Source organism: Uloborus diversus, chromosome 1, assembly GCF_026930045.1.
Source record: "Uloborus diversus isolate 005 chromosome 1, Udiv.v.3.1, whole genome shotgun sequence".
NCBI lineage: Eukaryota > Metazoa > Arthropoda > Arachnida > Araneae > Uloboridae > Uloborus > Uloborus diversus.
This window is the reverse complement of record NC_072731.1, coordinates 154,357,609-154,378,995: the sequence shown is the minus strand read 5'-3', so window position 1 is coordinate 154,378,995 and position 21,387 is coordinate 154,357,609. Positions and strand designations below refer to the sequence as shown.

Genomic DNA, 21,387 nt, shown 5'->3' with positions numbered 1-21,387 from the left:
ATAACGAAAAACCATATATTTTAAAATAAATAACTAATAATATATATTTCATCTGAGAAGGATTAGTGTTTAAAAAGGTTGAAAGCACAATGTCCTCACAAATCGTGAATTGTGCTCGGAATTTCGAAATGAGAAATGCTTACCAAAATTATACAACACTTCGCCATTCACAATGCGTTTCAAATAGGACAAGTAACAGCATTAAGAATCCACATTTTCATTAAAAGGTCAATGAACCTATTTCTGCAAGTTTTCTTTAATCAAGTTACAAATTCGTTGCAATTATAGAATAGTTTTTCTTCACAGCATTGGAGATAATTAGCAGAAAGTATAAGTGAAGAAAGCAATTCGTAATCGCAACAGAGAGAAAAAGAGCATTAAATTTTACACAGTCTATATTTGGAGTTGTTTATTTGAAGCTCTTTCGTTGTAAATTATTTATTTTCGCATGACATTTGATAAACTCATTTTAGAACTGTAGTTGTAAAAATATATAAATTTCACTTAAGTTTCAAAAGGAAGAGGATGAGTAACTTAAATTAAAATGCATAGAATTGGTACGAAGATTTTTTTTTTTTTTTTTTTTTTTTTGCAGAAATTACATCCCACGTAGTTCGAAGAAGTGCACATTTGTCCATAAAATGTAATATACTGATATAAAACGTAATAAAAAGATATAAAACGTAATAAAAATAAATCATGAGAGTTAAATTGAAAAAAAAAAAAAAGGAGTCATGGGACTGAAGACAGAAGTGAAAACTTTAAAAACACAAAAGAAAATTGGTATGTTTGTATGTGCGCGCGCGCGTGTGTGTGGTGTGTGTTTAATTTTCATTTAAAATTAATTGTAGTTTCAAAAATTAACGTTTTATAGATTCGAAATATCAACTTCAGTCTAGTTTTTACGTTTATCAGCAATGCGAGCATCAATTATATACATTTTGGTTGGTCTATTTCAGTTTGTTTATAAAATAAATACTGATACAAATATAGGAAATATTAAAAAATAAATTCTTAGTTTGTGTTATTCAGTTTTCCAAGCATAAAAATAATAAACAATACACGTACTGAACTTTCTACGCAATCGATGTACTGCATTAACCCTCTTTAACTGACTTGCTGAAAAGAGCAGATACGCCGTGAGATTGCCCAGCATGCCGGAAAGTTCAAATTTTGAGACATGCCGGATAATTTGGGGTTCATTTCAGAAAAAAAAAAAAAAATCTGATTTAAATTTTAAAAAATGTGACATAAATTTTAAGAAATCCCTCTTTTTTTTCAAATTCATATACATTATTTATATTCAATATCATGATTTTTGCCATGATCATCATCATTGTTATTATTATGTTCGAAAACTGATACTATAGGTTTATGGTAACCAAAATAGCAAATAAGGCTAAGATTGCAATCATTGGACATCATTAAATTAAATTTTCCATTTCAAAATTCAATTACTGGTAGATTTTTATCATCTTCAAAGCTGATGCTGAAATCCCCAGTCAAAATCGTTGGCAAATATAATTAGAGCTCTTCCCAATTTTATCTTGAAGTAATGCAAAAGCGTCTTTAGAGTAAATAAATAAGTTTTCATACAGAAATTCTTGTATTGCGCTTGAAGACTTATCGGGTGAAATATAAACCGCAACCGTAACAATTAGCTGTCCATTTTCAGAGTGGCAACGGCAAACACAATGTCTCACCGATATCCGAAACATTGTTTTTTCTCATCTCAAAAAATACCCAGCGCCTAAAGAAGATATTACTTCAGAAATATTATATGACCGTGAGGATCGAAATCACCGACGGACCTCTTAATATTAACGGAACAATCGCAGGTAAACAAGCAGAGAGAAGCTGCGTATGCGCTGTGTTCCAGGTGTTGGTAAGGTGGCGGTTTTTCGGTGTCGTAAAATAGATGATTTTTCCCCACCTCAAAAGTGCTCAACGCGCCTAAAGAAGTTTTTACTTCAAAAAAAAAAAAAAAGAGAGAGAGAGAGAGAGATTTATATCCATCAGATATACATTTTACGTTATTATTTTTTAAATTTATTTTTATTTCACAAAAAGAAAATATAAAACATCAAATTTATTAAAAAGTAGAAAGTATGCGCCAAGGTTCAAAATTGGGAAATAAAAGATAGACGTCGTTGGCATGTAGCTTTATTTTTAATAGGTGCCAAAATGTTCTTCTTGGGAGTACAGTAAACTCCCGATTATCAGCGAGCGGATTATTCGTCGCGCGGATTATCCACGAATCATTTAACAAACGAAGAGCAAACATTCAAACAGTGTTTTCTCCAAAAATAAAAAAAAATGAGTTAGTGATTTTTCTTTGAACTCAACATTAAATGGTACAAAAATATGCTATTGTTTTCAACCAAAACATATTTTTTCCCATTATAAACCAATTTATAAAATTCAGGTTTCATTCAAAAAGTGTTTCCTCCAGAGCCAGTTTCCAGTCAAACAGTGATTCCTCCAGTCAACCAATCAGAGCTGTTCTTACTGATCACGTGACCCAGCTATTTCCCAATGTGTCTAGTGTTTCAGAGGTTATGTTATTGTTTGCTTGGTACTATGTTGGGGGGGGGGGGTTTGTTTGTTTATTTTAGAGCGGTGTGCTTTTACCTAAATTTTTATTATTAATTTAGGGATGGAAGAAATAATAGATGCACATTGTGAAAAGTGTTGTCTTACAATCTCTTCCTCTTAGCCATGGAATATCAGTTGAAAAGAAAAGAGACGTAGACAAACTTTTAAACTTAATTGTATGGCGAAGAGTGGCAAAATCAACCTGATTTTAATTGGTACAAAGACATTATTTATAATTTACCTGCACGCAATGATGAAACGGAGGAAGTAGTGTGCGATTGTTTGGATGAGGATTATGCAGGACAATTTTTTTTTCACATATAAATTTCTAGCTTTATTTTATAACAATCAGTTTTATTATGTCATTAATTAGTTTTATTCCATTAAAAAATGTAATCGTAGAATTTAAGTTACTATCCTTTTCATTCAAAAAGTGTTTTATCCACATTGAAAACATTCAAAACACGTTTCCTCCTTTGAATTCGGTCAAAACATGATTTCTCCAAATTTCAAATGCATTTTTCTAATTCATTTTAAGTTTATTAGGTAAAGTACGCCTACAAGTCTTACTAGTAATCAGTAATACAACTAAAAAAATGATAATTGGGGTCTAATACAAGTTTTTTTTAAATATATTAGTTTTTTGTGTTTCCTGAAAAACTGTATCCGAAGGAGAAAACATGGTTTGAATGTTTGCTCCTCAAACAGGAACAGGTATTTTCGTAGCATGACAGTAACACCAAAAACTTTTTTTTTGAAAAATTGTAAATTTAAACACAGTTGTTTTTGTTTTACGTAGGTCAGTCAGAAAGTTAGTTGCCCTACTTCGTAAATATGTTCCGCCTGAGACAATTTTGATGAAACTCTGTGGCAACATATCAGACATGTACCTTTATCGTGTGACGCAGCGGCTTCCCCGAGGCGGGTTTAGATTTTCTGATAATTAGTCGCAAAGATGTCTCGCTAGCTGCAAGTTGCGTCCAAATTGGAAAAGCGTGCAGTGATTCCATTCTGTGGGCAAAAAGGTGCAACTGCTGTGAAATTTTTGGGCTGTAGCATGATTAAGTGTATGGTAAAAATGCAATGTCACGTTAACCTATCGTGACATGGTGCAACATGTTTGAGAATGGACGGATAGATATTGACGAAGCTGAGTGCGAGGTAAGATCAAGTTTAGGTGGGAAGTGAGAGATCACCTTCCCAAGCCACCCTAACCTTTCCCCTCCAGACTTCATTGTTTTTGGTCCCATGAAACAAAAACTTTCAAAGCAACAATGCCATTCAAATGATGAAGTGAAAGCTGCAACCCCTACAATGGTTATCAGACATTGGACGGGATTTTTTTGCGAAAGACATCGAAAAAATTGTATTACGCCTCGGCAAATGCTTAAATAACGGAGGTAGTTACGTTAAAAAGTAGATTTTGAATGGAACTTTAAGATAATAATAAGCTGATTGTAAAATTTCAATCCTCTTCTTTTTTTTTTTTTTTTTTTTTGTTTTTGTTTTTTTTGAGCAGTGTCACTAACTTTCTGACTGACCCTCGTATTTATTTATTTGCTTATTTTTTATTGCTATTTCTTTATCGTACATACACTTGTTCTTTACTGATGTTAAGTTTTGTTGCGTAAAAATACACAGCAACTTTACTGCACTGTATATATTTTCACTGTTTGTAAAAAGTTATATGCATCAATACAAAAAGGTTTTTTGAGGAACAACGATTTTTTCCTTATTAGTCCCTCATTTTAGCCATTTTGCTGTTCATCCGCGATTTTAATTACACGAATTCAGCGGTTAATCGGGAGTGTACTGTAGTTTTAAAACAATTCATATGCAGTCTACAAGCGCTGCAGGGAGATTTGACTTCCTTGAAATAGATGTACGTAACGCTAGTTTTTTCCGAGTAACGTATCTCAGAGCAAACGTAAACTCCTTGGCCGCAACACGAGATTTTTGGGAAGCGAAACGCGGTGCGTAGGTACCGGCTGCATTATGAGCCTATTAAATAATGCTTCGTGAATGGACTTTTCAGCACCACTGAAGACGCAAATTCCCAACCCATACTGTACCAGCTTAAATATCGCTTTGTTCGTGTGTACGAACAACCATTCCGCATTTTCCATTCATTTTTTTTTCATTAAAAATGTGCAAGTTAATTAAATCTAGTGGCACTTAAGCGCGCTACTTTAACTAAAGATCATGAAAATTGAAAGAGAAAGTTTCGTACGGATAAAGTAGAGGTGGGCAATGTCGTACTTTTTAATGATCCGCTATCAGAGGATCATTCATTGTTTTGATCCTTTCATTTAACTCGTTCATTTGAACGACTTCGTTCATTTAAAAAAGTCGTAGGTGATCTCTCTGCCCAATATACTCGCGTGCATTCGAAATGTTTCATTAGATCAATAATATTCTTTGAAGGAAAAATAACTAAAATCATCTAAAAGTGAGAAAATATGTCCATGAACAAATAATCAATAAACATTTTATTTGGGGTCAGATGCTGACAATTAAGATTTTAGAGTTCAATTCAGATAAGAACAATTAAGTTGCTCTTTCGTCAGTGGGTGGGAGCAGCATAACCTAAAAGGAGCCTCACAGGTTTTAGAACGCGTCGCAAGCGAGTAATTGAACAAGGCGAAAGCATTTCTTGATAATGTTACAAGTTCTGTAAATAGTAATTGTTTTTATGATTAATTTGTTGTAATCTGGCCAAATTTATCGTTTATTCCATTATCTTTCATCTAAAGTTGTCTTAGTAACGTAACCTGTAAATAGTTTCTTGTAATGAATATACAATCCCCTTACATCCGAAAGAGGTATATGGTCCCTCCATTTCTGAATGATAAAATTTGTGAATGAATAAAAAGAAAATGCAAGGAAACTTCGAGAATCTTGTGGAATATTTGAGAGCTCTTTTTCGAGGTTTATAAATAGCCATGCCGCGTGTCCAAAGTCAGACTGGTTTGAGCCGTTGCGCTGAGAGCATGTATTTGGCTCTGTGTGTATTAGCCTTTGCTCTGTGTTTTTGCGTATTTTGAAGTAAATACGAGTGTGACCGTTGAGTTTACGGTGTTTAATGGATATTTGCTTAATTGCTGACGATTGATTTAGCAGTTGTAACTACATTTCCTGTACATAGCTGTAAATAAATCTCCTGTGTTTTCTCAAGAACTGTGTCGTCATTTAAAGAAAGTTTGAAGCTGCACGGAACTCGTAACAATTGGCGCCAAACGTGGGGCTTCTACACGATTTTCTTGAAATCATCAGGGTAAACTTTTAACAAATAGGACATTTCATGGACAGGACATTTCATGGTGATTACTCGCGCAATGGATGATCAATTAAAACAACTTCTTGACGCAATCAACTCTGTGAAGAGTGATATGTCGGCAAATCAAGAACAATTAAAAAGTGATTTAACGGTGCTGAAAAATGTCTTAACTTCTAACCAAGAAGAAATTGAAAACGAACTTACTTCGGTAAAGACTGATGGAAAATACATTAAATGATATAGAACATCGAGTTGATACTATAGAAGAAAAAACTGAGGCAGTTGCAGTTCGAAACTAATATATTGTACTGCACTGAGAAAAAGAAAATTTGAGATTGATTGAGAGTTAAAATTTTAAAGATGAATGTAATAAAAAAAGAAAAGCCATTCTATTACAAGTGCATCAATACAATGTTTCAAACTGCTCACCATTCAAAAGAACGGTCGTTAATTTTTCGCGTAAACGAACGGATCCGTTCATTTCAAGTATTCGTTCTTTTTTACCCGTTCGTTTATGAACTACACATTCCTAGCACAAAGAAAGATTTTGTGCATCGTAACATTATTTTATGCTCAATAACACAGCTCTTTTTTATTTCTTTATTTTTTATACAGTACAAATTCCGTTTATTAGGTAGTAAAGGGGAGAGCATGGCTAAGAAATCATTTGAGACTGTTTTAGGAGTGTTTACAAGTGTCTAAAATAATTGTGTTCGTTTATCAAAAAGTCGTATACATACCCAATTTCACAATGCGAAATTTTGACTTACTTTGGGTAATCCGTAGAAATTTGACAAATCCTAATAAGGTTTTTAACCACCCGCGTTTGAAAAAAATCCTTTCTCAAAAAAATCCCTTCTCAAAAAAAAAATAATAAAAAAAATTGTAATTTTTACGATCTTCTTAATTCAAAGTGTGTGATTAATTTTTCATAATTTTCGGCAATTCATCTCATAGAGGGTTTGCTAATCTATACCTTTTCTAAATGTTATTTCAAGTAAATCATAACAACACAATCATAACTCACAAAAGTTTTTTATTTTTTTATTTTTACAGGTCCGCGGGGCAAAAGCGGTTGAGAAACGCCAATTTAAATCATAATCAAATAGGCGAGTATGAAATCTGCATCAATAGCACCCGAAACATTATATCCCAAGGTGAAATGACAACTAATGCCGCTACAATTTTTCCACATTGTCTTTATTTTAATTCGTCAGCAAACGTTTCGGTAGGTGACATCATGACTAAAAAAAGCGGTTTGTTTTAAATCCGAAAGACAAGGTCGAATAGTAACTTTCATTCCATTCAGAGAATAAAGGTCATCTTTATAAATGGGTACATAGCCAATCTATATTTCCAAACAAATTTATTGCAACGGAACTAAACAAATCTAACGGGACGAGAAAAAGCGGCGAACTAAAAAGTCTTACAATGGGGTTGTTTCCTTCAGTCAAAAGTGCTACTTTCAGTCCCTGAAGTTGATAGAATAAGCAAAAAAAGTAACATGGATCCAGAAAATTCTTTTATTTTCCCAACAGTTATTTTTTAATTACTTTTTTCAAATGTCCGATTTTTCAAACAAGGCGTGGTCTTTATGACGTCACAAATGATGCTATTTGGCGCATCTTTCTACCACGTTTCCACGTTATGATAATCAAGAAGCGAATTAAATATTGCGCACTACGCTTGCTATCAACTATATCGTTGCCAATAGACTTGAGTAAAGATGCGAATTAAATATTTTGCTCCGTGAACAGCAATACTGAATGGCTTTTCATCATTTGTGATGTCATCGGCAGAAGCTTAAACAATGAAAATGCACCGATTTAAGTAATTTTTTAAAAATATTAAACTTTGTTAAATTATTTTAAAAACAGTCAGATCCTATGTTTTTAAGCATTCTCTTTCAAAAAAAATACTTTAAAAATTTTGGAAACGACCGCATTATTTATACATAAGGTAGCATTACTAAATTGCCTTTAAAAGATTTCGCCATCATGCTTAAACTTTGACAAAACTTTTAAGTGCATCAAGCGATGTTATTTACGCATAGTATGTGTCATTACCTTAGAGCAAGAATTAGTAAACGGAGGAAGCTGCAAGCATTGGCTAAGCAAAAGCTTGGGCAAAGAGCTCAAGTCACATGACTCAACTTTGACGAATGGTTGACAAGTTGTGCGTGAAACTAGCGAAGGAAACCGAATTTCTTCCTATGCTTTTGTTTTAAATCTACCACGTGACTTGGGATCTTTCCTTCACGAGTGAAAGTCTTCACTCCCTCCATTTTATCTCTTTTTAATGGTCATAACTGCAATCATAGGCGGATGGTGCACCATAATAGTGAGAAGGGGGATCAAAGGAGGTGCAGGGGTAGGGCAGGTTGGGTGGGTGGCACCCTTAAAGCACTTTTTTTTTTCTTCAAAAAATTTGTTTAGTTGAATATGAACGTCATCATTAATTGAAAAACATTCTCTACAAAATTCAGGACACGGCCTCAAAAATCGAGATAAATGGCCGGTCACAGAAAACTATCTTTTTGCACTTCAAAGCTCCAATTTAATTTTTATCAAATAATAGTAGTATGAGAAAGTATAAAACACACACTTAGTACTTATTCTTTACACTTATATTTCTTCTTACTTTATAAGTTGCTTTAAACTTATAAAATGGTAGCTTCTCAGCGTCAAAATAAAACCACAAAAACTATGAAATAAGAGAAGAATAAAAACACATAAAAGAATTGAAGAACCTAATTCTTAAAGGAAAAGTAAGAGAAACTCCAGAAAACAGGGCCCGTAACTTTAAGGGGAAAAGCTCTAAATTTAGGAATTCCAATCTGCTTACGTCTGCACGCGTTTCAGATGTTTTACTTTTTCAGAAATCGTATTTTGAATCGTTTGTTGTTCCAACACGGCCTTCCGACTTGATTCGAAAGAAATAAAACGTTTTTTTTTAAATCTTTTTTTTTTTTTTTTTTTTTTTTGCTTTCATTAACGTTATTTTCTTATTTATTGTGTCACATCCAGATACGATTATACTGTGCAACGTGTACAAATGAAAGCATTTTACTATGCTTCTCTTTTACTCAAAATGTTATTGAGTTTCAGTCTGACTAGTTATTTTACACAGTGCATTAAATATGTATCTCATAGGTATTTAAAACATTTAATTATTAGAATTTTCATGTAAAAAAAGGGGAAATTTTAAATAAATCTTCTTTCTGACAGCAAGGGGAAAGAAAAAATATAGCGTAAGAGCTGCAATAGTCGGCCATTTAAGACTACGTTTGCTGTTTTTGTTAACCAATAAGTTTCAGCAATCAATACAACAACAAAAGGTAAGGTTTCAGGCTATACCTATCTGATAATGATTCACTAAATTGTTTCAGAAATAAAACTATTTTTATTTGGAAAACTAACATATAGTTAACACGAAAAAATGCTCCAGTAGTCGGCGACAGAAATCCAGTGCTCGGCCCAGTAGTCGGCCGTTTCATTTTCATTACTCTTAATGGGAATAAATTTAAGCAAAATTTAATCGAAACTTACAGCATATCATTGTACTTACAAAATTAATTACACCAATAACTACGAAAGAATTCTGCATTCCTGATGTCTTCGTAACATCTATTTTTATATTATTTTTCAATTTGCAACCAATTTAGATATGCATAACATGCAATAATTTTTTTATTATTTATCTTCTACATCACTCACTAAAGTAATATCATATACTGCGAAAATAGAAATTGAAGCATGGAAAATACCTGGATTTTTTGGGAAAGGTATTTTGAAAATAGGAGAACGTAGATTCCCCCCCCCCCCCCTCCCTTCCCGCCCCTGGCCAAAAAGTTTTAATTGTGTATGCTAAAATAAAGACTGAATGAAAGAGTTGATAAAATTCATGATCAAATAAAGAGTGAATTGATGATCAATACAATTGACACTTGCCTGGTCCATGTTCATTAGAACGAAACTTAAACATACGGAACGTAAAGTTAAAATTGTTATTTTTGAAACAATTTCACCTCAAAACAAAGCAAGTAAAAATCCGTTCAAAACTCACTTAAAAGATTGGCAATCATAGGCACATCTAAAACAAAATGTATCTTCAAAAAAGGTACTTTTATTGTGAAAGAACTGGAGGAAGACGAATTATATTAGCAGGTCCGTATTTTCAAAGTTTTCTCGGGGGGGGGGGGACAAAGGGTTTGAATTCAGTGCATTTTATAGGAAAAATGCATCTAAATACAAGAAAAATGCAGATTTAAATTATGTTTTGAAAATACAGAGGGTCGATTGCCCCCCCCCCCCTCTTCCCCTCGCCTAATGTCCAGATGACGGGCCTGTATGTGAGTAAATGGAAATTGAGAAATGGGGGATGGCATGAAGATAATCTCACAGCTTTCAACAAGAACATTAGTTAACATTGAATAAACTAAGATGGAGTGGGTAGGAACGTAATGCAACTTTGAAACCATGTTATTTTAAAACAAATTCGGCATACTTTTAAACAAGAACTAAATTTTGATTTTTTTTGTGAAGAAAATCCAATAAATTTAATATTTGGTTAGAAGCAGTAATAAGAAATGACAGTATCAAAATTTAGGATAATTACTCTTAATAGAATACCGGTTTCTGGAACTTTTGGTGAAGCAAATAGTTTTGCAAAATGAGCAATAGAAAGAATAATCACAGGTTTAATGCTCATTGAAACAATTTGAGCTAACGTAACTATTGAACTATATTACCTCTTAATTCCTAACAATGGGAATGTTTATTCATTGCTAATTGCAGTCTGTCTGACCATTTGTTTTATCACTTTCATCAACGCATCATGATTTGATTAAAAAAAATAAATAAATAAATAAACGATAAATTACCATTTGGTAATGACATGTTGAGTATTAGATCTTGTATTCCAAACGCAACGACGGACTGAATATACAACCTGTTTTCAACCCTGTTTTTGAGAATTCTTCACTAAAGTCAACATTAGAAGCAGTAAAATGATGAAACAACTCTATTTGTCAGAAAAAGTTAAGGCACAAAATTTAAACATTTTCTTTTGAAGAAATAACGTTAGAAAGGGGATTTTTACTCAAAACAGCTAATTGCCACGGTGTCAATACATTATTGTAATTATTATTTTATGAACTTTAGAAAACTTATGTTAAATACGTAATCGACTATTGGGTACATCAAGAACCAATGGTCAATCTGCCATGGCCGACTATTGGAAATGCATAAGAATTCAATACCCAGTTGTCGGTCAACCCCCTAAAAATAATTGAGTCTAAGAAGGAGTTTATTTTTTATTTGAAAAGTTATGTTATACAATACATTAAAACATAAATAAAAGCAAATTTACAGTAGAACGAAAAAAAGAAGGGTACTTAACATTCAAAGACGATGTGTCTTCTTAAGAAAAAAATAAGCAGAATCGCAAACTAGGATGATGGGCACACCAATTAAAATAAAATGACTCATTACTGCTTAATGAAAAGTAATTACAACTTCACTGTTATTGGATGATAATTGTGGACAAGAGTAAAGGAATGTGTGTGTGTGTGTGGAAATGCATCATATCCAATTTTGGGTAATACATATTCTATTTATAAGCAATTTTATCTCCCTGTGGCCGACTACTGGAGCACTTACCGTATACAATCAAATGAAACATTCAATCCAACATCGAACACTAGAAATGTAGTGAAATAAATAAATAATGCATTTTAAACAGCTAAAACAAACGAAATTATTTTAAGCACTCAATGCATACCTTTTTAGGGATGGACATGGAGGTTTTTGTCAAAGCATAGATGCTTTTATCAACGATGTTTTTCTGACATGGATGTTTTGCGTTATAGATGTTTTTCCGATGTCGATGTTTTACAATTAAGGTAAAAATATCCTTAAAAAATGTAAATATTTTTACAGCTATGATGAAAACATTATTATAAATTTGTTGTTGTGACATATATCAAGTTGGAAAGAGTTTTCTATAGTTAGTTGTCAATAGCAGTACACTTATGTTACAAAAAAAAAAAAAAAAAAAACAATCCTTTTTTCCAGCAGACTTTTAATTACAATATTGTGTGCTACTAAAGTTTTCCAGACATATAAACATGACTTTAACATATAGTTTTACTGTAAGAAATATATGAACCCATATTATAGTCTCTCGTTGATTAAAAAAAGATATAATTTAACTTTAAATGTGTAATATACCATAACAACTAGCATGCAGTTGCATAAATATTTATAATCTTTAAATTTGTTTGGTGCTTTCAATATTTCTTTCACATAGTTGGAAGTATAGTAAAACAATTATTCAATGCTGCATTTCTTTTCCTTTTTTACCCCTCTTTTGTGTGTGTGTGTTATCTAGCTTGAAATAGAATATTTCAAATTTATCTCATTAATTCGAATTAATTAGTAAAAAACTTATTTTCAGGATTTTTTTCCCATTCAAAGGGAGAGTTATAAGATGTTACGAAATTATGCCTATTAATTTGTATTGATGTTTTTTTACATACAGGTTTTACATACAGTTTAGTTATTCCTTTGTATTGCTTAATTTCAAATGTTAATAACTATTTATCATCATTAGTATAAATTTGTATCTGGCACTTCAAAAATCTCAGTTACTAATAAATAAATAAATAGAGGCTGTGAATTCAATTCTCGCATTAGAGCAGTTGTTAAGAGTTTATTATACGGGAATATATATACATTAAAAAGTTCGATGTCTCAGAACATCAATGTCACAAAACATCGATGTTTTTGGATCGATGTATCGATATCGATACATATGATTCGATTTTGACCTTGATATCGATGTTTTAATTTTGAACATCGATGGTTTTTCATCGATTTCGTACCTCTAATACTTTTCTGTATTTTTCTTCTTCAAAATACAATAGTAAAAAATAACTTAAAAAAATTTGTAGAATGTCAAACGCGCGCATTTGATTTTTATCATTTCATTTTTCCCAAGTGATCGAAATTGTATCATTCCGACATATTGTAAATAAAAATATTTTAGTGAAACTTTTTCAAAATGTTTCGTATCTTTATTTCATTAAAAATGTTATTTAAACTACCAAACTTAAAAACGTAAAGATCGAATCACATTTAAAACAAATCCTAAAAAACGGTGCTTTGAAAAATTTCATTTCATTTTAATGTAGCTCGATATAAATAAATATGCCCAAGAAAGTCATAAGTCAGAAACAAAGTGATGAATATGACTCACAAGTATAAATACCCAGAGTTAATCTAACCTGCCCTTTAAAAACTAAACAATATATATTGCAGCTCCTTGATCTATAACATCTGCGGTTGGAAGGATGGCCTTTAAATTGTTGTTTAAACTTCTGATCACGTATTAATTCCATTTTACTTTTCAAACGGAGTTAGTCAAAGCCATTATCTTGATTAGATTAGGCCAATCTTAACTGAAACATTTTTAAACTTTTATTCTAAAAAAAACGCGTTTTTATTTTAATTTTAAGAAGAAACTGAATCTACAAGTGTAAATTAATAAAAACATCAAGGATATGTTAGATTTAGAAATAAAAGATCAGAAAAGCACGAAACGATGCCATTTCGTTTACAACAGCCATTCAAAGAAAAAAAATAGTTCCTGGGGATAGCAGCTGTTGGTTTAGTGCCTACTTTGCAAATATATTTCCTTTGTATATCGTTCTATTTCTTTATTGACTCTATTACTAATTAATTCTCAGAAAGAAAAGGTTCACATGCAAATATAGTTTAAATTTCATAAAATACAAGAAGTCGGGCCCGTCATTTCAGGCCCAACGAAGGGCCCATGCTTTGAGTGGGGGGGGGGACACTGACGCAAAAAAGAAAGAAAGAAAATGAAAGGAAGAAAGACAAAAAAAGGTGGGGGGGGTGACTCCAAATAAGATTAAACGTAAAGATGAAGTAAAATTGACTCTTTGGGTATTTACTGTTGTGGCACTTAAAATATAGTTAATTGTTTTCTAGCAAGCAGTTTTGATTTTTTTTTTTTTTTTTTTGTCCCAATTTTTTTCTCTCCTCTCCTTTTTTTCCCCCTCTTTTCCCCATTTTCTTTTCTCCCCCCCCCCCATTTTTTCTCATTTTATCTTTTTTTTCTTCTTTCTCCCCTTTTCTCTCCCCCCCTTTTTCTTTTCTTTTTTTGGGGACAGGAGGGACCCAGCGATATAACTGACAAGCGTCCCCCCTTGGCTCTCTGAGGCCCTGCGTCATTTCAGAGTTTTCGGAAGAGGGGGCGGGGGGAAATAGTGAATGCTTAATTCATTTTTCAGGAAAAAACAAGAAATTACATGCAAAATTACATTATATTTCAAAAACCCAGGGAGAGGGAAAATTGAGCCACTTGATACATCAAATGACGAGCCTCGTTAAAGTCAACCCAGGAGAAAATTTCTGTGTAGTTAATTGCTAAGAGGAAAAACGAGGAAAGGCTTCAATAAAGGAGTAATGACAGACAGGGGGTAATGCTTTCCCGCCCTTTCTTCCTAAATTTTCTAGACTCATGTCGGGTCTCCATTTCTCACTCAAAAGTTGTAAAATAACTTGAAATGCATAATATATACACATTTCTCCTCTCCCCTTGTCTGAGACCTACCCTCTTTGCACAAGAGTTCAAATCCCAATTTCTGTGCAGAAAAGGAAGAAACAATTAAAAAAAAAACTATTAGTAAAGGGATATAAAAATGACTTCCAAAGCAATTTTTGTTAAAAAAATATTTTAAATAAATGTTAACTTTTTCCCTTATCTTTTTAACTTTCGTAACTGAAGTTACTAAACTATTTCAGTGATAGGTAAATTTTGAAATTTGAAGAATCTGTTGTTTAGTAGAATAATAGACAAGAAAGACGCAAAAGAGCTTTATACAACCGAATTAAAATTGTGCTTGCTTCGAAACTTATTTATTGATTAGGAAAAATAACAAACTTATATCTTCACCGAAAAAAATCAAAAGTTTTTAAACAATATTTCTTATTTCAATAATCTTTAGAAAGACCATTATAGTTTGATAATGGTTACACACATATACAACTGGGTATGGTGTACGGGTACATACGGGTACGGGTGGATATGGGTATACGTGTATGTAACATGTAACTGGGTATAGGTTACACACACGTGTTATTCGTGCCAACGTAAGTGCATAAAACAACTCCTTTGTCGATGATACATACTTTGATGTTAGTTTCGAAACGCATGTAATGCAGAGATATTTTTTAACCCATCAGAACTTGCGTGAAACTGAGAACATGCGTGTGAAAATTTTTTTCACATCCACTATTTCCCTTAAAAAAGTTTAAAAGGTTTTTCAGACGAAAATTTTTCGTTCACTATTTATTCTAAGCGCCACGGGTTTTACAAAATATTAATGGTAGCTGAAACAAATAAAACATTTGATGAAACAAAATAAAACAAAAAGTTTTTTTTCTTGACGAGGCACGAGTTCTTGAGGGTTAGCGCCTCTACACTGATCGAAAATCAGAAATACGCCTCAAAAATTAAGTCAAGGGTATTTTCACACTTTGTACTTTAAGAAAAAATCGTGAAGAAGGGGGAGGGGGGCGGCAATTATAATTTTTTAAAGTATTACATTTCAATGTCTTGTTATTTGAAAAAAATTGTCAAACATTCTAAACGCTAAAAATCGAAATAGTACATCATCTCTTCTTCCATTTCATTCTTTTTCACGGAGTACAGTATATGCGTACATTTCACTCCACCAAAATGAATTTCACTCCTCTAAAAATTATCAAAGGAGTATTTTCTATCAAGTTCTAATTCTAAGAACGTTTGTCTTTTCTATGGGGCTTCCATGTAACATGGGCTCCATAAGAAATTTGCATTATTTTACCTGCGATTAGTTCATATGCAAAAATCGTGATTTTTTGATACATTGAAATTTAAGACAAATCCCACACGGTGTTTGGAAAACGTTTTTTAAAGTTTTTGCGTTTGAAATATAGGACATTAGCAGTGCCAGTGTTAACACACACACATAAAAAAAGGAGAGATAAGAGTTTAAATTTTGCTAGGGAATCTAAAGTTATAGATTGAAATAAATCTGTCATTTAAATATTTTAAATGCGAAACACAAAAATACGAAAGATTAACTTTTAGAAAAATCTCACTATTAACACTGCTATTTCATACAAATTTTAATCAATTCTCTCTCTTTTTTTTTCCTTCCTCGGCTATATGCTTTCCTCACTATTATACAGGCAAAAACATATTAAATACGTTTATTATTGACAAAAATAAGCGAAGAGTTTTTCAAACAAATATAAACTGTATAAGGGTCAACTGAGTTTGTACTATTTATTTATTTTTTTCTTTTTCAGAAAAGGTTGAAGTACAAATTAACAATGAGTGCAATACTATAGTGTGCGGATAAAATGTGCGACGGCTGAGTTTTTACACCATTCTCGCAAAAACAAACACAATTATTAACATGCTGAAAAAGTCACTAACTGCTTTTAAAGTAACTGAGTATTATTACATATATCGCCCGTTTAGAAAAAGAGTGCCACAATACGAAATTTTTAATTTTCTTTTTTTTTCCGCTTAAAGGCATTCGAAGGACGTTCTCTTCTTTGGAAAATCATGACAGAGTTTTGTTCTAATATTAACCGCAAGAGAGCACAGCAAACTTACTTTTATTGATGTAAATTGCCAGAAGAGTTTAAATTCAAAAGCTCCTCCTGTAAAATTTCATTCTGCGTATTGTAGCACTCTTCTTCCAAATGAGCGATATATTAAAATGTAAACAATGGATAGTTTTTAGTCTTATCGCATATATTAAAACTAAAGAGTAAGGAAATTTTCTCTTTATTCCATGATTTTGCATTTCAAATAAAATATTTTCTCTTCCTCAACAGAAATTCTTCACAACAGAATTTTTTCGCAAACCAATATTAAATTTTGATAAATATCAATACTTAAAGCATAAAAAATAAAAAAAGAGTTATAAAGTATATATATTTAAAAGAGAGATATTGTTCAGACAAGAGAGCATATTTTTAAAATGTACTTCGATTCTGCTTTGAATTTTGACATACTTGTTTCTTATTATTTTTCAAATGTTTATACGTTATATTAGATGATAATTTAGTCATTTGTTTTATTATCATGCATTATAAACTGGCCCTAAATGTGGTCCCTTTCATCGTTGTGGGAGCTAGTCAGGCTGTTGTAAAAGTAAAACCTGTGAAGTAGACCACCTTTGTTAGCTGACCACCTGTCTAAGTTGACGCCTATTTTCAACCACAAAATTTGATCTTATAATTCAACCTTCAACTTCTATAAGTTGACCACCTGCTTAAGTTGACCACTAAAGTAGTGCACCGCAAAGTGATCAACTTACACAGGTTTCACTAAAGTACAGCCTTTTTTCTCCCGATCAGGGAGTTTCGAATAGACTGGGCAAAAAAAAAAAAAAAATGTCTGTAATTTATCTTATTTTATATTCTACGTAATTTTTTTTCCAAAAAAAAAAACGTTTTTGAAATAACATTAAAATGGCTAAAGGAGTATTTCTTACTTTTCTTGTCTCCAGTCGAACCATTCTTCAAGCTGTTCAAGTCGATTTCTTCTTCGCCATCAATCATCGGAAGAGATTTCTCATCATCACTGTAATCGAACGGCACTTTCTCATCTTGATCTACGGGCTTTAAAACAATATCGGCCATTCCCGGATGCCCCGAATCTTGATTGGGGGTAAATTTACCCCGAAACGTAGACGGGCAATTACCCATCGTAGCAGGCTACGGAAGAGAGAGAAAGTCAAAAACACACTGTTCCACTGGCGTCCTTATTCCACGTGGGTTTGTTATTTCCAGAAATCGTTCCTTTATCGTGTATTGCGTCGGCTGTTAGCCGTTAACACTGCAAAGCGGAAGCAAGCTTTTTCCTCCGGATGTAATGAAAGTGAAGCGATGGTGGGTGCAAACCACAGAACAGCCCTTTGCTCATGACATTCCTGCAACGAGTGTATTCCGTACAAAACTTATAAATAAAAAAAGAATATCCCGCATTTTTCAGCTTCGGAACAGACGCGCAGGGTTACCATAGAAACTCGCGAATCTTCTGCCTCTTCACGTCAGTTCCGTTTCGCCAATGTAGGATTGATTGTCGCTTGTCAAGAGAGTTAGCTCATTACGAGATCATCAACGATTAGAGGTGGATGGAGGAAAAAGATTTCGCATTCCTGCAAGGCGAGGGAGGGGGGAGGAGGACAGTTGTATCTTATGAAAATTGTGTCTAATACTATTTGTACTAGAATTAGTAAGAAGAGGTGCAATTTTTTAAAGAATTAAATGGAATTGAGCAATCATCTTTTTTAATTTTTAAATTTTTGTTCGTTTTGTGACAATTAATGTGAAAGAAAAAATCATTCCCTTGCACACAAAAATGTCATTATCCTGGCATTTTATGTACTAGAACAGTACTCCTGAAATGTAATATGATTTAAGTGAGTTCCCTTTATTCTTCTCTTGTTATGCTACTCATAAAGTTCTTCCGACATCTGTCTGTCCGCCGCCATACTTCCCACTGATGGTTTAGGTAAAGTGTCATTCTCCTTGAACACAAAAATGTTGCCCGGTTATTTTTTAAACCAGGACAGTATTCTTAAAGTGTAATATGGTTAAAGTGAATGTCCTTGATTTTTGTCTTGTTTAGCTTCTCATAACGACTCAGTATCAGATAAAAACTCAGTATTTCCCTAAAAAATTTAAAGTTTTTTTTATTTTATTTTTTATTTTATTTATTTATTTATTTATTTTTTTTTTTTGTTCAAGAATCTGTGATTAGAAAAAATCACTTTGTTTTGTGGATCACTCAGACACAGATTTTTCTCATCTCAAAACTCTTATTAACTTCCTAACTTTTATTTTTTCTACATTTGTTTAAATGGTGAATTCCAGGAAAGAGAAGACGTGACACTTGAATTTAAAAAAAATAATATTCTGTCACTTTTCACATACCATTCTCTTTAGAAATAAATGAGTTTCTTGAATCTTAACCTGTTTCTCCCAAACAGTTTGATGACTTTTAGAAAATCAAGTGTAAAATCAAGGTTTCTCCTTGTGTTTTTACAGAACAAAAACTTTAACAAATCTTTTTTTGGTACAAACCGTAACTTCAATAAACTTGTTAGCAGCATACACCATTAAGTTTAACTCTTATCTTTTAAATGTCAAGTTAAATCTTTTGGTATGTAATTAAAAATTTTTTTATCAACCATGAAATAGGTCCATTACTTAGGTGACAATTTGATGTCCCTTCGTTACCAAAATACTAAATCTCAGTTAGTTCACTAAGAACCTGTTGTGTATAGAAACTAATGTTTTTTTATGCAAAGCAGAATTATGTCCCTTGTCAAGGAGGCTTAGTTAGAATTTTAATATAGATTTAATTTATATGGTTTTAAATGGTAACGGAAGGACAAAAAATTACGGTAACGTAAGGACATTTAACTATAAGCTGGTACAGGGTTAAAATTTTAGAATGCTAGTACAAAACAAATTATTATTTAAAGTCACATTTAAAACATATATGAGTAATATTTGTAATAACATTATATTTGCTTTTATTTAAAAATTTAACTTTTATTTAATTTTTTAAAAACTGTTTCGTGATTTCATTTCTTCTATTGTATGTGATGAAAATCATGAAAATCACACTTAAAAACTCCAAAGCATGTAAAAATCATTTTGGTATGACATGTTTGTGATATGACAAGCCAATTCAAGCAGAAACATTTGCTTAAAATTTTGAAATTTATGTTAGAACAATACAATATTGAAACTGCTTTCAGATTTGTTGCCTCAAGTCACAGAAAGGACTGTTGAGAGCATTGATTTAACCGTTAAACGTACTGCGAAGAGCTCAGTAAATTCATAGATCAACTTTCAAAAAGATGCAGAAAAAAATGATCAAAAAATATCCATTCTCATCTTGACACACAAAATATGCACTATTTGAATCCTATAACAAATTATGTTATTGAATATAGTAAGTACACTTCAACAAATTGAATGAGATTTCACTTAAAAGTCAGCAGACTGACTTTGAAAGTCAATAAATAGTGTTGAAAATGAAGATACAGCTGAATCAAAAACACTAAATCATAAGAATATGCCAAAGGATTCATTAACGTTTGGACAAGTTTTGCTTGTTGGATGTAAAGCGTTCTATGGATTATGATAAAATTATTGAGTTTAAAAAAAATTCAAAATGTAACAATTGGCTCCAGAATTAGATATCATTGCTTCAGACTGCTGTATTAGCTAAATAAATGCTTGTAAGTGCAAATTTACCAAGTTTAGTTGTTTTGGAATTCTTGTCCTTCCGTTACCCTGAACAAATACATAATTCAAGTGCTTAAAACGATTATTTTTTTAAAGTAGAGGTCAAATTGTAATGATTGAACACTCCGGCGTGTGCTCTAATTTTTATAGAATTTTCCCTTTTATAGTTAGCTGAACTTTTGGGGAGAACATGATAGAGTGAAAATCATGTCGCAATAATGTCCTTCCGTTACCGTTTTTTTAAATTTGAGTTTTAAAAAAGTTACTAACAAAAAAGTCTTAGCTTTGGCTTTTTTAGCAACTTACTATGATGTGTATAAAAGTCTATACATCAGTTTTTGAAAAACTATGTATTTTGATATGCTCATAGACAGAAATGCATCGATTTTTTTTGAAAACTGTCCTCTCGTTACCGCTGGAGTTCACCAAATATGGTATTTGTTTTTGACTTTTTTTTGTTTTTAGCGATATTATTACCGATGCATTAATACTTCTTTCATATCTTTATTATTTCATTTTTTAAAACTTTTACGGGTAAAGAAGGCTAATAAAATGGAAACTCAAAATAATAAGATTCAGTGGTTCTTTTTCTTTATTCCGTTAATCATCTTTTGGGATAGAAAGTTTTTCAGCTTGGAGGTCATATTTTTATGCTTACAATGCCCTTCACTCTCAAATGATCCCGTTTTAAACATTTGAAGCAAAAATTCAATAATTATTTTAAGGCCATTAATCTATTTTCTTTGGAAAAAAGATTTTCCATTAGCATTTTTTTTTTTTACCATTTTCACGTGTACGGTACAGTAGAAAATATTTTTCAAATAGTAATGTGTGTATAATAGCGGAAATTACTAAAACTTTGGAAAACATCACGCTACACTGAAAGAGTTAGCATTGTCATTCAAAAACACAATACATTATTGCCACCTTTTACGAAGTAAAGGAAGTATTGTATTCACGAAAAAATTTTGGCCCAAAAAAAAAAGACCTTAATTTCCATTTTACTCGCCCTCGAATGAATGTTGAGTTTTTTTTTTTTTTTCAACCCTACCACACGTGGCCTAAGAACGTATAGATACCCGAAATATCCATTTTGACTATCTCCAAATTAATTACAACGAGTTTTCTCGTGACGTCTGTATGTATGCACGTATGTTTGGGCGTATG

At 32.2% G+C, this 21,387-nt stretch overlaps 1 protein-coding gene across 1 annotated transcript in view; it reads right to left on the bottom strand.

Annotated features, from left to right (window-relative positions):
* Window positions 1-17,949, bottom strand: part of LOC129233011 (annulin-like) — a 104,682-nt gene extending 86,733 nt beyond the window's left edge. The window contains exon 1 of the mRNA XM_054867094.1: window positions 17,451-17,949. Coding sequence (XP_054723069.1) covers window positions 17,451-17,664 — 214 coding nt within the window. The 5' untranslated portion in view covers window positions 17,665-17,949. The remainder of the gene's footprint in view (window positions 1-17,450) is intronic.
* Between the last annotated feature and the right edge of the window lie 3,438 nt (window positions 17,950-21,387).